The sequence below is a fragment of the Apis florea genome, unplaced genomic scaffold (assembly GCF_048593485.1).
Source record: "Apis florea isolate Af1SG1 unplaced genomic scaffold, ASM4859348v1 contig_3785_pilon, whole genome shotgun sequence".
Classification (NCBI taxonomy): Eukaryota; Metazoa; Arthropoda; class Insecta; order Hymenoptera; family Apidae; genus Apis; species Apis florea.
In genome coordinates this window covers 550,787-575,969 of record NW_028256852.1, presented here as the reverse complement: position 1 = coordinate 575,969, position 25,183 = coordinate 550,787, and the positions used below count along the sequence as shown (strand labels likewise).

Below are 25,183 nucleotides of genomic sequence, written 5' to 3'. Positions count from 1 at the left end.
TGAATAGAAAGAAATATTTTATTCTATTTATTTATAAATTAACAATGAAACAAAATAATCGGTATTATTATGTAATTATTGGCTTAAATTAATTTTGGTGTATTGTATTTGAAAAGATATAATAGATCGTAAAATCGCAATATCGTCATAAACTTGATGAATTGATTCTTTGAAAATGAAACTTTGGATCGAATTTTTCAACTTTCTGGGATATCGGAGGTTATTATTAAGTATTTGTCACATCGCAGGGTAAATAATCAAAATCAAAACTGAAACTCTATTCACAAATTTTACTATATTAGAAAAACAAAAAACCAATTAAAGAGATACATAACAATTCAGATATTTCAGTATTAATCTGCTTAATATAACATTCTTCGCTTTATATCACGCCTTCCTTAAAATGAACAATCAATCGATTATTCAGCTTATGTAAATGCAATTTATAAAATTGCAAGTGTGTCAATATCGAAGTACCCTTTTTTCTGTTTCTTGTAATTTTTTTTTTTTTTTTTGCTATTCTTTTAAATGTATTAAAAACATGTAGGTATATTTTATATACACGTATGTAATTACACTCTTCGTATTGGTTTCTAAAATATTAACATATATTAATTTATAAGACTATATTTTCACAAATTTCGAGGTTATTGGTAGAAAAATAAATTAAAACATCGTTTTTTTTTTTTTTTTATTATTTAATAAGCTTAACGTCGCATCAACATCATAGGTTGTTAGCGACTTACAAAAATTTACAATTTCTGATAAAATTTATTCAATATTCAATAAATTTCTGTTTTGGTAGAAAAAGAATTTAATGTATTCACTCTACTCCATCATAATCTACTTCTTGTAGGGAATAATTATATTTCCACCATTTAAGAAACAACTTTCATACACACAACTGATTATTAAATGAACGCGTGATATTTAATAATTAATAATAAACGATCACTATATCTTAATTTTAAAAATTCGATAGATTAGATAGAACTATAAAAAAAAGAAAAATACTCGATTGCAAAACACGAATAATTGTAAAATACGTACGAATCCTATTTCTCCTTTTTTTCTCTCTCTCTTACACCACGTAATTTCCCATTGTATCGTCAAAATACACAAAATCTGTTCGTTCTACAAGTGGTCCTGAAAATGGAAATATTCCCTGAAACGATCTTAGAAGGTTAGAAGGATTAGAAGAAAATTTCCCGCTGGCTGGTTGCTGCCTCGCTCGTAATTATTGATGAGGGGGTTGCAAAGTTAACGAGGAGCGCGAACAAGCCGGAGGAAACTCTTGCCGGAGATTTACAAGGATGTTGATGGAACCGGGTAGCCCAGGTATTCCGTTGATGTACCACCTTAAGTAATCATACTATCGAGGTCGATGTTGTTACAGCTAAAGCATTGAATTCCGCGAAGTACGCGTTGAATAATTCCAGTCATCCATTAGAGGAGGCACATGTTCCTCGAGGAGAAGGAAACCTGAAATCGTTGCTTCTGATCTCTGCGAGGGTCAACGCGTTGGTTCCACGAATTTTCTCCTCTTAACTCGCAGCATGAACGCAACTATGGATTCAGAGCTCTCTAACGAGGGTGTGAGATACATTGCAGTAAGAAGGGGAAAAAATTGAGGATTCTTACGTTTAAAATACATCAAAGAATTTTTGCATTGTCAAGTTTGTTTATTAACATCTATAAAAATTCATTCGTAATAACTTCTGATCGAAAAATTGAAAATTTCCCCTTCCTTCCAGAACTCGATAATATTAATTCTTCGAATATTTGAAAAAAATTGAAATTCGAGTGCCCGTCGAATATTTTTTTAAAAGAGTTTGTTAAAAGAGAGGAAGGATGTTGGGGGGCAGCAGAAAGGGAGAAAGCAAACGATTCGAGGTGATATGAATTAAGGGCGTAGAAAGTAGGCGCGATCGGCCCATCGAGGACGATAATAAAGAGCTTCCGCTCTTGCGGAACGTTCGTTTAAAAAGCGTGCCCCATTTCAACGAATATTCACCTACGAACAACTTGATAGCCTTATTAACGATCTTTAAAATTAGACGAATGTTATATCGGAATCTTCTCTTTATTCGGATACGATGCGTTAATTTATAGAATCGAGCGTATTAAGTGGTATATATCCATAAACCGGTATCCAATGGGAACGCGGAATTTGGGTCGGATGGCATCCACTAATAAGCCTCCACGCTAATAGGCTTATTCGATACCGTGATGCACGATAGGATGACGTTCCGTATATCTCGGACCAGATTAGCGGCCTACTCGAAAGCTTACACGCGAACACAGACATGGATCTTTCCGGATATGAAGCCAGACCCGCGCTTTTATAGGAGGCTGGCTGCTTCTCCTTAATGGAGTTTAAATCGTGTCGCATTGGAGGCGCCACGCAGTGGTGATATTTCGCGCGTGTGTTTAACTTTGAATTTTTTCTCATTGTTTTTGCGTTTGTTTGAATATTAGTAATATATTAATAATAGAGAGTGGTCCGTAAATCAGAGAGATTCCATGGATCAAAATAAGACGAAAATGTAGAATAAAGTTTTTTTTTATAAAAAGTAAATTCGAGTTTGAACAATTTTCAAATACGAATGAAATTAGTTAAATTTGATTGAACACGAATGGAGCTATCATAAAGGATTTTCCGTTATTAATTTATTCATATTTTATAGAGAATTAGTTAGTTTCATTTATATTCGAAAAATTTTCAAATTTGATCTGACCCGAAAACGAAACGTAATTTCGTTAATTCTTGATTTTCGTGTTTTTCGAATTATAGAATCTCTCTAATCCTATTTGTACCTACCATGAATTATGGATCACTTTGTATAAAGGATTATGATTTTCGATCATGACCGAACACTAACGGGATTAAAATCTTGTGTTTGAGATTATCGAGTTATTATTTAATCAATTTTGTATTAAAAAATCATGAGAATTTACAGAAATATATATATATTTTTAATAATAAATATTATTGTTGTTAAGCGATTAAAGTAGCTTTTATTAAATTTTTCGAAATTGGCATGCTTGCGTGTATGTGACTTTTATAATATTATTTGTGTCGATTGTGTTTATACAAAACATCTGATATTTTCTAAATTTTATTTTGAATCTTACGTTATTTTTTTAAGTAAATTTCCAATATACAGAATATCCTGTAATGTGTATCAAATAATTCAAAAATATAGAATAAAATTCTTTTATTTGAGCTTTTGTTTTCGATTGAAACAAACAGCCAGGCTAAAATTAAAACCTATTTCCCGATTAGATACGAACGAATCATCAATAAGTGGTTACGATATTTTGTATAAATGTAAAATAAATTTTTATCGCGATATAAATTCAGTAAAATCGATGAATTTTCAAATTCAGTTTTCTCGAGAATTAATTTTGAAATGAAAAAATTTATCCAACATATCTTACTCGCATCAGACAATCAATTCATTCGTATCTAATCTAGCCAATTTTAATTATACTTGGAAATTCTTCAAACTTGTTTTAAAATCGTAAAAGCGAAACAAATAAAAAAGTTTTATTTTATTTTATTTTATTTTTTTTTTTTTAGGTAAAATTGCCTCTTGTTCAGTTGTAAATATAGGACATATATAAATAGAAGTAATACCTAGCTCTTTTCTTAACAAGCAATTTATTCTTATCATAGACTAGAGATATTAAAAAAGGAATATTATTCATAACGGAGTTTTCTCGTGTTTTCTCGTGTTACAATTCTTATATTATAGTTTTATCGTATATGAAAGATCATTAGTAAACATTATAAAATATCATTTATTTTTATACGATCGAAAACAATATATAAAAATATGCATGCTATGCATCAATTATTAAAATTCATTGATTGTAAGAAATCTTACATGTATAAATGCACTTTTTTCCGTCTAATATCAGAATTTTAAAAAATTTTGAGAAAAGAACAATTATTTTTCGAATTTTTCTCCTTTTTCCAATTCATTGTACTTTTATTACGATGTTAAAGAATTAACATAAAAAATGGATCAGTGAATTGGATTATAGTGAATTAGTAACAAGTAACAATAATATTAATTTGATAGATAATAATATTGAAAATTGTTTAAACAGTTTTTTTTTACAATTTTATATTTTTATAACGTAAATCTTTAATGGTATTTTGAACAGATGCGCAACTTCCGGGTACGAGCATCGCTATGACCTGTTTGGGATAAAATTAGCTAGGATTGTGCAAATACTGTGAATACTGTCTTCTTGGAAATACTATCTATTCATAGAAACACACGATTCGAGTATAATATATTTGTTTCCACTTAAAATATTTGTTTAATTGTATTAATTTTACACAATAGGAAAGAAATGAAATAAAACTTTTTTTAATATAATCATCATCTTGATTGAAATGACAAGAAAATTTCAGAAAAATGTGAAATTATATATTACTAGTTAATTACTACTAGTATATAAATAATATACTAGTTGTATATTATCTCTTGAAAAAATATATTTCATGTAGAAGTATTCACGTTTTAGATTACAATTTTATAAATATAAAATCTTCTCGATATTCCAATTTAATAACCGTAAATATTACGAATATTAGGATATAATTTATATATCCTAATATATTATATTATGAATGTTGAATAAAAGCGACGTAACAAAATGGTGAAGATAAATTAGCGAGCAATGTTATTGAAAGAATTAAAGAAGCGAGTGTAAAAAAGATGATATCTTCTCAAATGATATTCCATGCAAAATATTCACAGAGATGGTAAATGGTGTGAAAAAAATATAGCAAAAAAAAAAAAAAATATGCAATTTGATAGAAGCAATGAAATATAAATAAATAAATAAATTATACGTTCTCATATGAAATCTACTCTACTTTATGTACTCTCAATTTCTCGAGAAAAATTTCGAAAAATTGAATTTCAATCTGGATTTAACAATCTTATTTTTATCGCAATGGCCTTCGATGGAAGATTGTATCGAATCTATTCAGCGGGGTGGCGTCGCAAAGGAAGAGCGTTCTATAATTTCCCGGGCAAGAAGTGCCTCAAGTATTTCAAATATTCGAAGTTCGCGACGGACTGAATGCCGGCCGCGAAGTGTACGCCGCATACTTTCCACCATCCTTTCAAGGGAAAAGTTGGTGGAAAGTTCGCTGGCTGGCGGGGCCGAGCGGCACAAAAGATTCGATTTGAATTTCATACCGGCGATTATGGATGTAGATTTCGCCCGTGGCGGTTCGATTCCATTGCTTGGTCCACCACTGTGCGACCAAGTCCGCGCGATTCTCGCGTTTCCGGCTAAGATGGCCCGCAAGAGAAGTAATTTTCTCTCTCTCTCTCTCTCTCTCTTTTTTCATTTTAAATATTCCATCGTTTCGAATTATTGTGCAGGATTATTATAGGTTGAATATTTTTAAGTGGAATATATTTCCATCACTTGTTCTAATTAGATTAAAATTTGGCGCATTAATTGGATAATTTATTTGATTATTCGCTTTCTAATTTTTCTATCTAATTAATGTCGCGTGTAAAATTACGTTATTAAATATTACAGTTACTTGATAAAACAAAATTTCAAACAATTTGAAACAGAAGCACAACGACTGCTCCAACAACTTCATCACTTCAATGATATTAAAAAAATTTCAAGCTTCAAGAACCAGTTTCGAAGAAGAGAGGAATGGAATAAAGAAATCCTAAAAACCTTCCTAATTCCTAAACTTCACCAAAATTCTTCAAAATTATCCCCAACAAACAAAGCCGAGAACAACAGACAAACAAACCATACGTGTCTCCTTACGATCTCCTCCTCACTCGATCATCCACCCTATTACCCAGTTCATCAGGCGGGGCTCGATGCCATTATAGCGGAGTGGAATTAACACGTCGCCAGCCGCGAGACTTTGCCCGATAAATCATTGACCATCGACCTTTCGCCGCGGAAGTTGCAGCCGAGTCGAGTGATCGATAAACCGGACGGACTCTCCGGGCAAACAGCGCGATATTACGCCACCTGTCACGTACATCAGGACGAGTTTTGTCGGGCAAATTGCGAGCGGAAATAGGCGTGTTTGCGTTTCCAACGTTAAGCTCGAAACATTGACGAAGGAGAGGGGAGAGAAGAGTTCGTTTTCCGTTCTCGTCTCGTCGGTTGGTTGCGATTTAAAGTGGTCGGACACGGAAAATTTGTTACCTTCGTCCGTTTTATTTCAACAAATGCCGCATTAATGTAGAAACGTTGTATCGCTGGAACTCGTGCCGAAACACGTTGTCCGACGATAATTCTCTTCGACGTATAGATTCGGGGATAAGCGGAGTTATAGTTTCGTAATAGAAACTTGCACGTTTTTCGATGTAATTAATATTATTTTTTATTACAATTTCTTCGCAAGTTGAATAAGTTATTTGAGATTTTTAATTATCAAAATAATAGAGAAATTTCTGATTTTTAATACAGATTGATTTTGATCATTATTTCCATCATTATCTCTTTGAGGATTCAATATTTGGTGGATGAAGAATTAAATCTCGTGATATTTGTTTAATTTGAATATATCGGAATAATTTATCGCATGGAACATTAATTAGCAAATGAATTTCGTAAATCACCCTGGATTTCAAATTTTCTGGTACTTAATTGATTAATTGATTTGCTAGGTTTTTTTTAATTTTTTAATTATTTCTTTCTTTTTTTTTTTTTTTAGTAAATAAAACTTCATTGAAAACCATTAGAGATCGATAATTTTACAATTTCTAATATCTCGTATAACGTAAATTATATATAAAGATTGAGGCTTTGATCTAACGATAAAGCGATATCTAATGTATTCCATGCATTATTTTTCAACTTATTCTTCATTTTCTATTAAAATCCTAAAAAAAAAAAAAAAAATGCATTCGATCTAACAGAAATTTGAAATCCCTGAAACAGAGGGATTCGGGCGCTTGTCAATCGTGATTGCATATTAAAATTTTAAAAGATCATCCCCGGTATATCAGAAACGTCGATCTCGATCCACGCAATGGGATTAAGAGGACTTGAAAGGCTGGAAACGGCTGCATTCCTCAAAAGCTTCCAGTTATTTCAGATCCCGGCAATGGCGATTTCGATGAAGGAATTCTTTCTTTTCGTCCTCGAACGAATCTCTTTTGCCCGGTTTCTTTGAGACACAATCGGATTATCGGTAATCGTAAAAATGATTCGTGCCAAGTGGAGCAATCCGACCGCTTTACGCGACGTGGCCAACGCAGCAACATTATCTCGTCCCTTGCTGTTTTCGATCCTCGTTAAAAGAAAATTCCACGAGCGAAACGGTCGATTAGCATCCATCGCCGAATACGACGGAAATTTTTAAAAAGTGGAAACGAATAAATTTAAATACGAAATACGCGTTCGTGTTGTATTATTATTATCGAGGATAATAATACAGTTTGATGAACTTCTTAGGTATTGGTGAAATATTTAAAAAAAAAAAAAATTACCAAATGTTATTGAATTTGTGACAATGTATAAATAATATGAGAGCAACGATCTGTTAATTAATGATATTTATGTAAAAATTTTAATATATTTCTGATTTAATCCGTGGAAGAAGAAAAATGTTTCAACGGATATTGTATTGAAACACGATTAGATTATTTAATCTATTCATTCATCTTTTCAATTTTATGGTTTCGCGTGAATTTTATAGATACGTTTCAAAAATATGAAACGTATCGATAATCCGGAATATTGAAGATAAAAATAATTTGCGTGCACAGTTGCATTATTCAGGCTGGTAAATGATGAAGAGATTAACCAATTTACAATTTAATAAAAATGATTAGCCGTTTTAAGAAACGATTAATTGATTATTACAGTTACAGCATATTTAATATTTATCTAATATTAGTATAATTCCTTTATATTGTTTTTAATTAATAATTTATTTTTTTTAATTCCGTCATTTTTTTTAATTAAAACAAAGTTTCAGATATTTTATAATTTGAAATACATTAGTTTTCCTACAATTTCAACTAACTTTTATTATTTATTTTCAAACCATTTCCTCTGCAATAATTTTTTATTTACCTTAAATTATTATTCCAAATATACCAATATATTTCTTTTTAATCGATAATAAGTTTTTACGAATTATTTGATTATTTTCCACTCTTTACAAAGAACGTACACGTCCAACGATAAGAGTAATATAGAATACGGAACAATTGATTTTGCATCATAAATAACAATTTCAATTGACTTTGATCCTAAAACTTGATCCTAGGAAGTTTATAATCGATTATTTCCCTATTTCGTTTCAGTCTAATCCATCGAGACACTAGACCAGAGCCATCGATCAGGTGTTCGACGCTGAGGGGCGCAACGAGGTTACCCTCCGCGCCGGATCATCGCAGCGAAGCTCGTTTGAGGACGGATCCAAAGGTATTGGTCTTCGTGGAAACGCTCTATTCTATGTTGGGAAAAAACATAGCGGAACTGCTCGTCTCTAATCGAATCAAGTGAGTGACAAGTGAAATCGATCGATTTTTCTATTCTCTTCTATTCCAACTTGTTTGAATAATTTCGTGAAAATTCCGAGAAATTAATAGGTCTTCAACTTTCAACTTCAATTTTTCGATGCTTTCGTTGCAACCAATATTCTTTCAATTCGAAACTTCCGTCAGACGCGATAATCGCATTTCTTTAGAACAAAAAAAAAAGAAGAAAAGGAAAAAGAGATAAAAATGAGGATATCGAGCAATTCCATCGATATCTCTTTATAGATAATTTTCCCTATCGGGATGAGATTTTTACTAGGGAAATTCATGTTGTTATCATCGAGTAAGATAAGAGCTTGTTTGAATAAACGATCCCGGTTGGAAAAACTTTATCTCGTTAGCGGTTCGTGCGAGAACAGAGAAAACTTATCTTTCTTAGATATTTTGGTAGGGATATTATATTATACGAATACGACTTCGTCGTCGTATTTCTCCTGATAATTTACTTTTCTCTCTCTCTCTCTCTCTCTCTCTAAGTTAAATCTTGCAAATAACATTTATGGATATACAACAAGAGTATCGTGAAATTTCTATCAAAGTAAAAAGTAGAATTTTATGAGAGAAATAGAGAAGTTGAACGTGCAAATAAGAAAATAAGATATTTTACTATTAACGAAAAATTACTATTAACAATTATCTGTGCAGTTTCTTAGAAATTTCATTTCTAAAAAATTTAAATAAGAAAAAGAATACCTTCTTATAAATTGAATGCACGCAACATTTTTATGTATTGGATTAAAAAATATTTCGCAACATAATAAACAAGTGATACGATATTAAAGTATTTTTTGAATCGAATTTATAACAAAATTTGTTTAAAAGCAGCGATAAGTTACTGTTATCGTTGTTTTAAGTTTATTTATCAAGTATTTTTATTGCAAGAAAAAAAATTGTTCATTATTTACATTTATCGGCAAAAGATAAGAAACAAATTAACATTTCGACAAATTTTATCGATAATTATATTTCGGAAAAGGAAACGCTTCGCTGATTTCGACAAGTGAAATATATCGTTAAAGTGTGATAACTAAACAACTTTTTCATACATTTTTCCTATACATGTTTCCTATACGAGCAAATTTTTGAAAGAATAACTTATTGATTTACCTTCCCATGCCTTTTCTAATCCCAATCTCAGACAATGAAAAATATAAATAAATTCGCCAACGAATTAGTTTGTTTCATGATTTTCGTTAATATTTATCAAAATCCAAAATTGTTGCAAAGAGAAATTTAAAAAATGAAAGAACGTATCAAACGTATTAAACTTCAAACCAAGCCCCGAATAGTCGATCGATAAACGGGGACCTTGGTCCACGTCCTGTTCACCTGATTCTCGTATAATCGTGGAACAACGACGTGGCCGATACAACACGATGGCCAATCAATCCCCTCTCTAATAAGAGAATTTATCACAAACCGGCTGCGATCATCGCAATAAAGAGGCTAAACCCAAAACGTTATTAAAGCAAGAAGAAGACACGCGAAGATCCAATAATGAACAGAGACGAACGCACGAGAAAAGGGGGGAAGGAATTAATGGATGGCAACCATCCATCCTCACGGAGAGCCGGATGAAGCGTCATAGGTATGGACACGGCACGACAGAAGAGCATGGCAACTTGTCTCGCCTTCTGTGTGCCACGTTCTACGCGCAAAAGCGAACAAAGGGGTGTTTAAGTCGCGAGGGGAGACTCGCGTGTGTTTGTGTCCACCCCCTCCCCGATAATCGGAAAGTCAATCGGCGCACCTGTACAACACAAACTCTATCGAGCAGCAAGCTCGTCGACATAGAGAGAGAGAGAGAGAGAGAGAGGTGGAGCAGAGACTCTCGTTTGCTTTATCCGGTGCAATTTCATAATCGATAATCGAGGCCGACGCGCAAACCTGGACGCTTGCTGGACAACACACAACCGAGGAAATTTTGTTTTCGAAGATTGCCGAATGTGAGGACAGGCAATTCAAGATAATTATCCGAGAGAAGACGTGTTTACCTAATGTTAATATTGGCATATTTTTTATTTCTTAATTTTTAATTGTCAGGTGTAAATGGTATAAATTCTTCGAAACGATATACGGAATAATAATAGATATGATGAGAATGAGTTAATCTTATTCATTGGGGATGATTGAATCGATAATTCGAGTATTTACTGTTCGAGGTAATATAAACTGCTTATGCAGAGGATTTTGTTAAAACGAAATTTAATTGTAAGATTTTAAAGGGTATAATAATAGTAATAATGCCTGTTTAAAACGGGGAATAAATTGTTGAATTAATACGGATTCCAAAATCAATAATTTTGATGTAAAATAAATTTTGCGTATCGTAGAAAATCTATCGCGTTCAATTTACACGTCCATAATGAACGATACGTCTGAATTGGAGCAACGAATGCTGTAAACGAACGAGTTGATTCACCTATAATTTATACCTATCAATGTCAACTGGAAAAATCTGTTCAAAATGGAAAAAAGATATATCGCAAATATCTTCAATCGTCGAATCTATTTATTATATAAATTGAAATTGAAAGATATTTATTTATAAAACATTAGACAACGCAAAGTGTAAAGGGGGAAAAAAAATAAATAAATAAATTACTCTGCAATCCATATGTTTGCACGAATCTTAAAAATATCAAACAAAAAAATAAACAAAGTAGAAATGGATCACCGCCGTGTCACACACATGGGAGATACTAATAATTCCGATCGTAGTCGGACAACTCTATCCATCACGCGCGACACTCACCCACCACTGTCACACGTTACACAACAATTCATCCATTACACCGATTACTGCTGCTACTATTCCATCAATAAACATCAATTCCATCAAACCGGCTCTTATTAATCATTTCATCGCGTAATAAACATTTACAAGAATCTATCTTTGTAAAATCTTGACGAAGAGAAAGAAATACTTCGTATACAACTGACTAAGAAAATGTTCACTCGCGTTTACGTAAGACAAAAACTGGATTAAATTTATCATTTATGCGCTCCTCTATACGTTTAAACAACCATATGTCACCCGATATATCAAATATGTGTCATGGACAAAGGTACAAGGCGCTATTTCATCGATATGCGCGATATGCTACTCGTTTCTTATCCGAAAACAATGTATCAGGTGATATCGATCAGGTCCGCCACTCTCCATCCACTCCCTCTTCCGTCGTTATTTTTTAGCATCCCTCCGTACTAATGCAGTCTGCACCACGACACTCGTTACTCTCGTGACATCGACACGAGGGGGTGGTAGCACGACAGAGGGTAAACGCTCCCCACGCTGTGGGGGGATCGCTGATCGACCCCTCTCTTGCGCGAATATTTTTTTCTTTCCATTCCTTTTTCTCCTTTTCTATCATACGCACGCCTCTACTTCATCCGCGCCTACCTTTTGTCCTTCGTCTCCTCTCGGCTTCGATTCCCCTCGCCCTTTTTTTTCTTTTTTTTTTTCTCTCCTATTCGTATACATTCGTTTCTCGTATACTTCTCGTAGCCAAAAGAGAGACGGGAATGAGAAATAACGAAATAAATGCGATTTAAAATGTCGAACGGGATGAAATTGTTCGGAATTTGGTTGATTTGAAATTTTCTTTGAAATTATTTTATTTATACATGTGTTTGTCGAAGAAACATTACGCGTTTCATAGATCTTATAGATTGAACGTGGATTAAGAATTGATCTTTCGTTTACGTTTAATTTTAATCCTTTTTTCAAATCAATAATAAGCGTTGTAATAAGAGGAGTTTAAATCGATTTGAGAATTTGTATATCTTATTGAAAATAAAATATTGAAGTTAAATAAACTTGAAATAAATTAATAATACGTAATATTTTAACAATAACTGTTATCTCAAGTGATCTCTTTCCGAAAATTCGATAAAATACTTGCACAAACAATTCGTTTCAAACAATTTCCTCGAAAAAATTTCAATCCTTTTCGAATTTCGAATCGGATTAGAAGTAATTAACGATAACGTAGTAATAGTCATGTCAACCCTTTGCACACGGCGTGGGATCATAAATATACGGCATTTCGTACGTGTGCTCGTCGTGACGGTTGTTCTCGGTTGCATCCCGAGACATGACGTACGAGCGACAGCGGCTGGACTTCACGGATTTCCGTTCGAAATAAATATGTATCTGCCGGGCATGGCTTCCGACGTGACTGCTCTTCCAGGTCTATGGGAATATGCATGTATTTTGAATTTTTTTTTTCTTTTTTTTTTCTTTTTTTTTTTCCCTCCCCCATTCCTTTTTGCCTTGCTTGATCACGTCCAGACGTAGAAAAATTATAAATGGTGCTACGTGTGGAAATATTACGTGAACTATTTTTTTTATTTTTATTTATCTTACTTTTTCATGCGCTTTTGTCGAGTCTACACTACATAAAGAATTCACAAAAATTAGTTATCCATAGGGCACTTGTTACTTTTGAAACATTTATATTTCGTTTAAAAGTGAAAGCTTTTCGTGTACACTAATTCGAAAAAGATTCGTAAATATTTGAATTTTTTAAAAAAAAAAATAATTAAAAATGTGTTTTTATTTATTAAAAAATCAATATTATTATGGAAGATTGAATGAAAATTATTTTGTTTCGAATTATCATTACAATTTTGACTATTTTGAAATTTTTCGTATTTTGTTATATCTCTTAATCTTTTGCTGTATTAAAACTCGTAAATATCTAATAAAGCATAAATCTGAAATTTAGAAAATGATAACAGTATCGAATTAAAACTAAACATTATATGGAATCAATAAGATTAATATTTATATCATAATTAAGTACAATGAAGTTATGAATTATTTATTTAAATATCCTTGTTTTCAACAACGTATTTTTGAAAACTCAAGATAGAATCATTTAAATGCTGTCCGACAGAACATAAAAGTTACAAAGTAAATAATATTTCATGAATTAGCAATGAATGAAATTTATCAATTATAATAATATATCAAGTAAGGGAATTACAATATTAAAGAGAAACTTTTGAAAGGAAAATTCGATGAGATCTGTTGCCAAAAAAAAAAAAAAAAATGACTAAAACCGAAAACAGAAGAACGTCAAAATTCCTTTCAATAATTCGTTGCTATAAAAATACAATTTAATTTCTCAATCGCTAGAAAATATCAAATCAATATCTTCAAACACATCTACGGGTATATCACGAATAAAGATTGCTCGAAATGTCGGGGGAAAAATATGAATTGAATAGAGGAAAGTAAAAAATTCGAAATATTCGATTCGTATTCGTTCTCCACGTTCTACTCTTTCCATTTTTTTTTTTTTTTTATCTCCTCCCGAATTCCTCCAACAACCGGAACGAGTCGAGTATTGGAATTTTAAGCCACGCGGTCGATTAAATCAGAAACCAGAAACGGATCAGGGTAAATCAGGATCGAAACAAATTGCGGGCAAACGTCGAGCAGATCAAGGCCCGCCCTTGCCAATTAGAGGCCGTATTTTAAACTAATTTCCGAGGCTAACGGGCTGGCTAAATGCTCTCCGTGGTTTTCACCTAATTATCCCGAACGAGGCGAACAATCAACTCGAACGCTTGAAAAATTCTCGTTGCTCTTTGGTTATCCGCGCTCTGTATCTCTTCATCTGGTGTGATTCCAGTCAATTCGAGAATGAGAAGTGAATTTGAAAAATAACTATCTGATAACCGATAGTAAAACGCAGGGTAAAAAAGAGAGCGTAGAAAAGTATTTTATAGGAAAAAAAGATAGCGGATCAGATTGTTTCTTTGAGACAAGAGCATGATGTCATATTCGTATGGATTTTTACGATGTTACATGATTATAATTACAAAACAGTATTTCGTCGGGAAGAAGATTAAATTTTAAGTTCAAAAATTTCAGTTAAATGTATGATTGTATTTATGATTAACATTTGGACGAATTTATATATTTTGAACTTTTTTTATAAGTCGTTTGAAATTCAAAGAGGGGTAAAGTTAGTGTAGTGCCATGGATAAGCATAAATGTTATATAAGCTAAAATTATTTATAAATATATAAATTGCAATATAGGTTAATATTACAATGGTTAAAATTATTAAAAATAATTTTCGTTCCTACTTTTTAAACAACAAAAATAAACAAAATTTTTATATTGCATTTTGTAATAGATATCCATTCACGGAGCAAATTTTGCACATTTTTGAGAAATATTATTCTTAATTCTTTTCCTTTTTCCATTCTAATTCACTTAAGATAATCTTTTTCATTTTCGTCCTCCAATTTTTCCCCGTAAACAAAAATTATATCAGCTATCCGATTTTTCTAAATTTTTCACAAACTAGTTTCCAAGGAAATTGAATGATTTCAAAAATTTACCAAATGCACGAGTTCATCTGATTACTTTTCTTCCATTTCAATCTTCTTGAAAAATAAGAAATATTCAAGAGAAAGAAGAAATTTTACTTGATACTTTTTTACTTATTCTCTTCTTAATAAATTTATAAATTAAATTTCTTAACCAATAATCCACTTGCATTCGAGGATCGATCGAATTTTTTGACTCTTATTTTGCAAACTTAATTTTAAGAAATAAGGATATTGCTGCTTTATTGCATTATCAGTTACAAGTATCTTATAAGTATCCTATATATATATACATTTGAAAGATGCAAGGAAGGAAGGAAGAATCGAAGGAAAATCCGTCTGTTCTTGTCAGATGATGGGCGAAATTGATCGAATCCACTCAACGACGCGATGCTGTGCACCGTAATAATTATCGCCATGCTCAATTACGTCCGATGCCGCGCCATTCGTTCGTGAAATCCTCCATTTACTCGTCCTCTCAATCAGCTTCGTCCTTGTAACTCTGCCCTACAATTTTACAGCGAACGTCATCTCTTGTATCGCCTAATATCGTTTGCTTTTTATCAAGCAGTAATGCGATTAGTATGAAGTAAAGCGAAAAAAGACTCGTCATTGAAAAAAAAGTTTGTTCAACTTTTAATTATTGGAGATTGAAAGTTACGTCGGATTTCTTTTTCTTTTTTTTTTTTTTTTTTAGAGATTTGAGATACAAATTTTCATTTCCTTGTAGAAATTTCATTACGTACGTGTGATTTCTTCAATATAAAATACGAGATGATAGGATGGTTTGTAATTTGAAGGATAAATTTAAAAGATAAAGAGTTATTTGTTCCATATTATTAAAGTAGTTTGAAATGGAATTACAATTTTTAGTACAAAATATTTTTTATATTTTTTTGCAATTATTTAATCATGTTTCTAATTTTCATCGATATAGAGCTAAATAGATAATAATTCCACATTTTTTAGAATGTAAATGTTGTTCTTTATGAATATAAAATTGAATTAAAACGCGTTAAACATTGTCCAAAAAATCGAAATTTATCATCAAATTCTCGTCAAATATTGTTTCCGCATGCATAAAAGTGCAAAACAATCTGGAATAATCGTATTTCAAGATATATCATCTCTATCGTCAAACATTCCATGCCAACTCTTTTCATCATCCGAGCGCTGTTCCTCGCTCGAAACGTCTTCGCGCGAACTTCGTCCACGAGTGAATTTCGCGACAGAAGGGTGCCTGAACTGTCTCACGAGGCAAGACGGCTTAATTGTCTGGGCGTCTCGCGAAATTTACTCGCGGTTACGCGCACCCTGTCTCGTCGACGATCCCCGCCAAGGAAATCGCGTAATTAATACGCCTCCGAAACGCGTCACGGATCCAACTTGGTGTTACGCGTTTAGAAGCGGCAAACGTTCTTCAGGAATGCGGAAGGCAGATAATTCCAGTGCCCATTGTGCGTAGGTATTCTAGTCGAAAAGCGTTAATAGTATCCCTCGTCAAAGGGAAGGAAACGGTATTGTTGATTGGATGGAACGAGCGTATCATTTAGTCAGCTATTATTTCTTCCCAATAAATTTCTCCCTTTCTGCTTTTCTTGGACTATCTTTTTTTTTTTTTTTTGTATGTTTCATAAAAAGATGCTTTTGAGAGGAACACGAAAAGTTTTTTGAATAATATTTTCGAATAGTTTTTTTTTTTTTTTTTTAAATCGATATCTGAAGATATTTAGTGAAATCGTATATTATCAAATGATCGTTATTTACATCGAGTTTGTGATTACAATATTATTACGTTGAACAATCATTTAATGAAGTTTATTATCTAATGAATTTCGGATTATTTCAGAAATATTGAGTGGCTATTTTGATTTCGAACTTGGTAATTAGGGGCATTTCGCCCCTTTTATGACAAGCTCCGGTTAATTATTTCACAACGACGATGTAACATGTTTTAAAAGGATTTTAAAAGGATAAGATAAATTGATATATAAAAATGTCGGTTTATTTTTTAAGTTTCGAATTATATTGAATATATACGTAACAAATGAATTATTTTGTAACTTAATAAATTATTTGTTTCATTGACATTTTGTATACAAATTATTTGTTGTTATTTATTGTTATACTATACTATAAATAAACCACTACACTTTTGATCAAAATTCTATATATATATAGAAGAAAATCGTTAAAATTTATCAAAATACGTAAGTCAAATAAAATAATATTTTCAATAACAATTAATTTTTGATTTTTTATCATTTATAATTATATAGATAATTAAAATGCATACACATATCAATTATCTACTACTTTGAAGAAATCTCGGAATAAATGGACAAATAGAGTCTAGCAACGAATTCTGATAGGATTGGAAAATATTGACTCTTGCATTCATAGATAGTCGATAATTGTAAGAAACTTTTCATCAGATTCTCTTTTCCTCGTTTCCTTTTCATCTTTCCTCTAACCTTTCTTCTTTTGTCCGGAAATTTTTATTGTTTTATCTTACGTAACTGCTAAATTGTAATACTGTGAAATTTTTCTTCTGTTCATTAGTATCTACATCTCGCGACCATTTTTATAAGAAACCATAGAGTTTCTAAAAGAAAATTTCAAAGAGTATTATAAAAATGAAGAAGATTCAGAAAGAGGAAAATTGCTTTTAAACAATGTAATTTCTTATAAATATCAAGTATACTACCTGACAATTATATTGCTTTCATCGCAACAATTTACAACAGAAAAAGTTTCCATATTAATTATTATGAAATTTAAAAATTCCTCAAAATACCTTATTTAGAAATATCTTTTCAAAAATCTGTTTAATCTTCAATAATTGAGTGAATTATACGATATAATGTAAAAATTATTTATTGCTTAATAAAAATATGACCATTTACCACTGCTTTAATGGCCACTGTCGTAGATTTTATGAACGCCATGCGTTAACAAATTTCTTTTCCCATTTTAAAAAAGAAAGAAAAAAAAAAAAGATGAAAATATAGATTGAAACAATTTGTTGGATAAATCACGAGAGCCGAATAACAAACGAAGATGCAGATGGTTGAAGGTAATAAAAGAGGAGGAAGTAGAGCGGAATTTGGAAGAGAGGCGGCAGAGAGGTGTGCTCGAAAATAATTGTTCCATCGGTGGGTGGAACCATTTTTTAAAGGATTTCTTTTTTTTTTTTCGCTTTCGTAAAATGCCGGTGGGAAGAAGGCTCGAATAGCTGACGGGGTATCGTGGAACAAAGGACAACGCGAAGCGCAAGGCACTCGGTGAAATTCCGCTTTTCTCGTTGTTCGTTGCTCGTCTTAGCCGCTAGATTAGGAGCTTGTTTCCCTCGTGAGCTCGTCTACACGGGATATAAAGCATTGCGAAGAGTGGATAACTATCTCATCCTTGTGTTGTCATGAACGAGGAATTTAAAAATTTTCTAAAGGCGCACTTCACTTACGTTGTTGTACACAACCTGTTTGCCGCCAAATTAAAGACACAAGTGCGCGAAATGTTATTATTTCTGCATTATATACGTAATTGACGATGTATATTAATTTATTTGATATTATTCGCCTTTGAAGTATTTATAATTAGTGAAAAGAGACTTACTTGTTCCGAGTAAAATTTTATTTTCTTTTGTTTTAATCTTCTCGTCTAATTGAATAAATGAAAAATGATTTGCTAATTATTATTATTCTATAATAATTTATCAAGAAAATAAGTAATCTGTAATATGCGTCAAAATGTATTTACCTACTGTATTTTTTTAATTACAAATTCAAAATATACTTAACCTTTCTATAATCACGATTCATTTATTTGTTATTATAAACGAAAAATTGTTAAACGAAATTTAAAAATACAAATTAGAGGAATGTTGAAACCATTGGAAACATTTATATTATATAAGAATTGTCTGTTTTATTGTATGCGTTACATGGAAGGAATGGAAGATGTCACAAATTTTTGCATCGTGTTCTATTCAAATCGTTCTTATAGATTTTTCTTTCAGTTACATTTTTTCAGGAGATTTCAAAATGATTCTCAAATTTTTTAACTGGAGGATTAAAAAAAATAAGTCGATGAAAAAAATTATTTCTCCTATTTTCATTTAACAATAACGTGAAACATCCTATTATATAAATAATATTAAACGACAATGCATATTACTATTAAAAAAATGAATCCTAATTGATAACTATCCGCCATAAACCCTCATACCACCGCCAAAGTTTCAAAGTTTTCATCAAAGTTCTCTCCACAGTTAATTCTATACAGCAGCGCCATCTTGGATTAAACTCTCGAATCCCAAAATATATATGCTATATATTATCATCACCCTATCGTATCAGCGCAATGTATGGTTAAGTGAATCGAAGATAGATCCAAGGTGGGAAAATAACGATTTGATTCGATCGATAAATTCGATCGGAAACTCGAAGTGAATTTCGAAATTGCTGGAACAGTTCAAAGAAGCAACAAGATTAGAAACTATTATCCAGCCTCCTCGTCGTATAATCTTCACCGCGGGCATTCGCGGATCACCAAGTCGTCCTCCCCTCCTCGTCCGCGCTCCAGGCGGAAAACCTGGTTCCTCTCCCCTCGCAACTCCTCCTGGCGAGGTCGAACGACCTCAAAGCCCATTTGCAACGAAGAGGAATCGAGGAGAAGGAGAAAGGACTGCCGCGGTAGAATCGAAAGGCAAGGGGATCAAGGCGATATAGAAGCACGAGAAATTCATAAAGCTGTTCTTAAGCCTTAAGCATAGACCTGGAACGTAACCTTTTGGAAGAAGCGTAGAAGCGATATTCTCCTTGGCCTCGAGAGGATTCCAGGTGAAGTTCGTTCAAACTCCCCTCGAACATCTCCTAACATTATCCTCTTTTTGCCTGTAACCGCATGTATTCGCATCGTCCATGTCCTGTCATCGCCTCTCCGGAGGAGAATTTTCCACTTTGGTCGAATGCCACTTCCTCTTATCGACCTTCTCCTATTCAACGTAGTTGCACCCAGTCTCCGTCTCTTCTTTCTCATCCCCTGGCGTCTACGTAGAATCCGCGAGCATCCTTTGTCTCCGCGTCGAGATAACAGGAATTATGCGCGGCAACAATCGGCCAGGAATATGAATCAAGCGTTTTGGGTGAAGAAATTCCGACAGATCGAGGCGAGAAAGAATTGGTCGATCGAGATTCATTTTAATAACGAATTAATTAAGGTGTTGTGCTTTTCTGCCATTGTAAATAATACGTTTTCAAAAATTCAATCTTTCGACGTAAGATTGTATATTCTAATAACAATATCCTGTAATATCCATTCAACGGTTAAATTATTAATCTTATCGAATTATTGGCGATACTTTAATTTGATTAATTCCTTGTTCCCAAAACCCAGTATTGGACTATTATTATTTTATTGTTTGTTATTACTTGATATATTTAGTAACAATTTTTCTTTTAATCTCGCCAATTAATAATTTACACGTATTATAGACACCAACACTAATTTCATATTGGATAGTAGAATTTTATAAAACGAACATTAACTTGAAATAAACGTAACAACAGTACGTGTTTATTCACCTTCTCTTTATTCTTCAACGCTGTAATAATTTCAAATCAATAATTTATTGTAAAAATTCATCGATCTAAACTCGCTTTCAATCAATCTTAAGCTTCATTCGTAAGACCAATCAATTAGTTATTAAGACATTCTTCCTTCATTCCCCTAATTTCGAGCATTTACGGCCAAACGATCTAACTTCGATGTTTACGATTATATCCAATCAACCAAGTTCGATTCTCTCGCCGAGAGGTCAAGAATTCGGCGATTGCTTATCTAAATTTTTTCCAGAATCATTTTTCTTCGAGACGAGAAAAAGTTGGTTTTCGCAACACAGCAAAATGTCGTGGAGAGACGCGTGCCAGGAAAACGAAGGGGGCAACCGTCACTATTTCCACGAAGTGGAAAGGTTTACGACTGTCCATCAAGATCTCGACTGCTTGCTCCTGGACTGAAGTTTTCGTGCGAAAAGCAAGTTTCGCAGGAATACGTAATTTCGCTCTGTGAAACAGCAGGTCGTAGACACCTCAGACCTCATCGCTGTAGTATTTTTCTTTTCTTTTTCCTTCTTTGTCTCTTCGACTTTTTTGTTTTCTTATCGTCAGACCTCTTCTTGTTAAAAAAAATACTCGATAAAAACGATCGAAAAGAAGAAAAAATTTTCTACTTTTACCAGCTTTTCTAAAGATTCCAAGATGAAAATGTTGATCAAGATTGACAACAATGTATATCTTGAAAAGATAAAAGAAAATCTTGAAATGGAGACTATGAAATTAATTTTTTTTAATAACATATAACCTAGATTTTATCGATAAATTTATCGTATTATAAGATTATATTGTATTAGTTGTATGTGGCAAATTTAATATATTGTAATCTCTTTTTAAAGCAAATGCGTATCATTCATATCATTATCTGATTATACTTTTTCTATGCTATAATATAAACACGAGTTTTAATATCAAATCGATCAATCTTTTACATTTTCTAAATTTATTTTCAAAATTAATTCATTTTTTTTCTTTGCGCGTGATGAAACGTGTTCAAATTAAAGAATCAAAGAATTAAAGTTAAAATAAAAAAAAAAATAGATACTTAAACTTAAGGAAACTTGTTTTCCTGCATGATGTGGAATCGAAATTGCTTGGTTGGTTAATATTCATGAGATTCGGAGTTTGTCTCGTTTTACTTAAAATATACGATGATTGGATAAAAATAAATATTCCAATTAACGACATTTCAAACGTTGACTTTCATTTATACACACGATATGTGGATTGACGCGAGATCTTTGAAATTTTCAGAAAAGATCACATGATTTTCTCCGACTTCAAAATTTAGTATCTGATATCGTTACAAGTTATTGCTAAATGACCTTTCGGAAATATTATTAGCACGAGTTTATAACACGTCTTTAACTACTGAGCATTAAGAAAATTAAAAATTTCAAATTGCATCTGGAAGTTAGTTGCAACTAAGGTTAATGTTAAAAGTTAATGTTTCCATTCAAAGATAGTCGTTCTTCACGATCGTGTTATAGAGATTACGAATAATAAAATACGCATTTTATTTTCTAGTAGAAAATCTCACAACAGTAATAAATAGAAAAATCAAAAAATTTGAGAAATATTACATAAATATTATGAAATTTACAGAACTTTTATTTTTTTTCTAAATCAAAGCAAAATGGGATAACGTGTGATTTACTGAGTATTATTTTTGAAGAAGATATAATTAAATCTTTAATAGAAAATAGATAGCATTAAATATGATAAAACAATAATTACGAACAAACGTGTTCGACTTCAAAATCTTGAGAAAATTTTAATTATACAGCCATCGATCAAGTATCGTATGTATTTTTATCGATTCGCCATTTTATTTTCTCTTATTTTATTACGTTATAATTCAAAACACGAACATTTCAAATCTTTATTAATATGCTAAAACTGATCACTATATAACTGATTACTATAATGTAACTAAAGTTTACTAATAAGCTCGCATCGAAATTTTTTGTTATAGTCGAAACAAATGTCTACCAAACAAAAATAATTATTGTCAAAACTGCGTACACATCAAAACATTAACATCTCATGATTTCTATCCTATCTCATATTCATACTTTTTTCTCTAAGCTTTGCAAAAAGATTCTTGTTTATAAGGCAACATATAAGCGACGCAGCAGCATATTTCAAACAGTCAAACAGATTGCAATATTCAACTTTGAAAAAACGCAAATGACTTATTTCCATCCCAAATTAAGACGACACGAGTCTAATCACTCCATGTATTCCATAGCTGGACCATTCTAGAAAAAATGCAAGTTACCTCATTTTGCCAAAAATTTAAAATTCACCTCTCAAACCTCTCATCACTGTTTTTGCACAAAACACGAATTCACCATCCCCTCCTAAGCAAGGATATCTCACTCATAGTTGTGAAATCATACTTAAATGGACGACTCTTTCTAATTAAATCCAATTTTCCAGAAAGTCACGATTAAACGAAACCCTGTCTAGAATTCAAAATTTCCAGGCAGCCTAATTCGTTCCCTCCATTTTGAGAACTTTTTGAGAAAATTTAAAACGATGCCTGAACCCAATGATTTTCAACTGGCGCCCTCTCGAATCCCGGTGTTTGAATCCCTGTCCCCATTTTTTTCGCGAGATTTCGGGCAGGAGAGTTAAAATTCCAGCGCAATCTCTTCTCGATCGAAATAATACCAGGAACACGTTGCACCTCCGCCTTTGCAGCCTTTCCTTCGTCTGATACCGTATACCTTGTCGTGGAAAATATGAAACGATTTAGGTACTTTATGCCCCGGTTTACCGGGAACACCTGTGCGCTTCAAGTTGAAGCCTCCATTTCGTTTTTTGGCTGGCGATATTTCTTTTCTCCTTTTTTTCTTTTTTTTTTTTTTGACTGGTGTAGTGGCTGCAAGAGGTTGCATGAGAGTGATTTAGGGAAGAAGCAAGTGTGAGGGTAAATTGGGTAGTTGTTTGCGTTTTAATAACTGAGTTGCATGGAAATTGTCAGTGTATGTGAAATATTTATTATTATTATTTTTTTTTTTTTTAATAACGAATGGCTAATCAGATAGATATTTATTTATTTTTCAAGAAAGACATTGTGTGAAACTATATTTTCTAAGAAATAATAATGAATATTTTTCGTGTATTTTATTAATAAAAGAATATTTATATCGTTGATCTTTCTTTTTTTTTTTTTTTTTAATAACTTTGACTCTTCTAACATCGATCCAATATTTCTATAGGATTCTTCAAATCCAATGATTGTTCCTGGAAAATGTTTTGGATCGTTGTCAAAATTTAATTCGCATGAGGTAGCAAATAATCAATTGAAAATGCAATTGTTGATATCGATTCATTTATACAACAACAAATTGGACGTAATTAAACTGAAAATTATGTTTTAAAGCTTAATAAAATGTAATTTCATAATAAAAAATTTCTTGAAAAGTGACTTCACATTTCCTTATTTATACATGTTTGTGTATTATTTGATTTTGAAATGTCTAAAATAAAACGATATTTACCTAAAAGCAATTACCAATTAAAAAATAATAGAGCTATATTTATTTAATACTTCGTTAATACATTCATTGATGCATATCATCATTTATACATTGCTATGCAATGTGCTTTGTGCAAAGACAATTGAATTGGAATGTTTATATTTAGAGTGTAAATATACATATATATATATAAATATCGTTCTATCAAATTCTGTAAATTATTTAATGAAAACGAATAGCATAAAAAAGAACGTTTTTATTTAAATTAATAATTAAATGTCATACTTTTTTCGATCTAGCTAAAAAAAAAAAAAAAAAAAAATGAACGAACGAACGTATCAAGTTCTCGTGTATCAAGAATATAGTTGAACGAATTTTAATCAAGAGCAATTATCGTGACCCGCGAATATTAAATGGCACGAGGATTAAATTGAACCCGAATTATCTGGTCAGTGAAAAAATTTTTTCCACGATGAACTTAAAAAGCGATGAAAAACTGAAACCGACCAAGAGTGTTAAAGCTCAAACGTTTTTTTTTTTTTTTTTTATCTTTTGCTCACCTCCCCTTTAGAATTTTGGCCGTTCTTTGCGCACAAAAGCGTAGGAAATTCGGGCCGAAAAGCTTTTTCATCCGACCACCGATTTCATTTCGCCTATCGTAAAACTAAATTTTCCGCCGAATCCCCTGTGTCTCCTTTGTTTCAGATATAATTGATAAATAGAAGTAATAAAATATATTGAAAAACGATGCTGCTCCATCGAACAATGGAAATTGTGCACTCATTGCCCCCGTCTAGGACAAAAAAAATGGCTCGAAATAGGAGTGCTTGTGGTAGTGATCTTTCCTAAACAAACAAATATGGAAAAGGGAAGAGAATTTTCGAAAATTTCCATCGTTGAAATATTATTTATCGATAGATGAAAACTATGATAAAATGAATCCTATTGAGAACAAAAATTATCGTGTTATTATTGTCCAAACTTTTCGTCAAAAATGGTTAATATATAAAAAAAAAAAAATTGTATTGTCCTTTTTTTTATATATATAACGTAATAATTCATATACGTTTTTTTTCCTTTTAAAGATTTCAAGCTGACTTTCAAAATTTTTAAATGGAATAGTATAATATGTTTTATAGAAGCATGCTTTAAAACAAATTCGAGCATGTCG

The 25,183-nt window shown here is 32.0% G+C and overlaps 1 protein-coding gene across 2 annotated transcripts in view; it reads left to right on the top strand.

The window, feature by feature from the left end:
- Window positions 1-25,183, top strand: part of sfl (N-deacetylase and N-sulfotransferase sfl) — a 160,187-nt gene that overhangs the window by 92,636 nt on the left and 42,368 nt on the right. For both annotated transcript variants that reach the window (XM_086915488.1, XM_086915489.1), the window contains exon 3: window positions 8,325-8,522. In XM_086915488.1, the coding sequence (XP_086771614.1) occupies window positions 8,325-8,522 (198 nt within the window). The remainder of the gene's footprint in view (window positions 1-8,324; window positions 8,523-25,183) is intronic.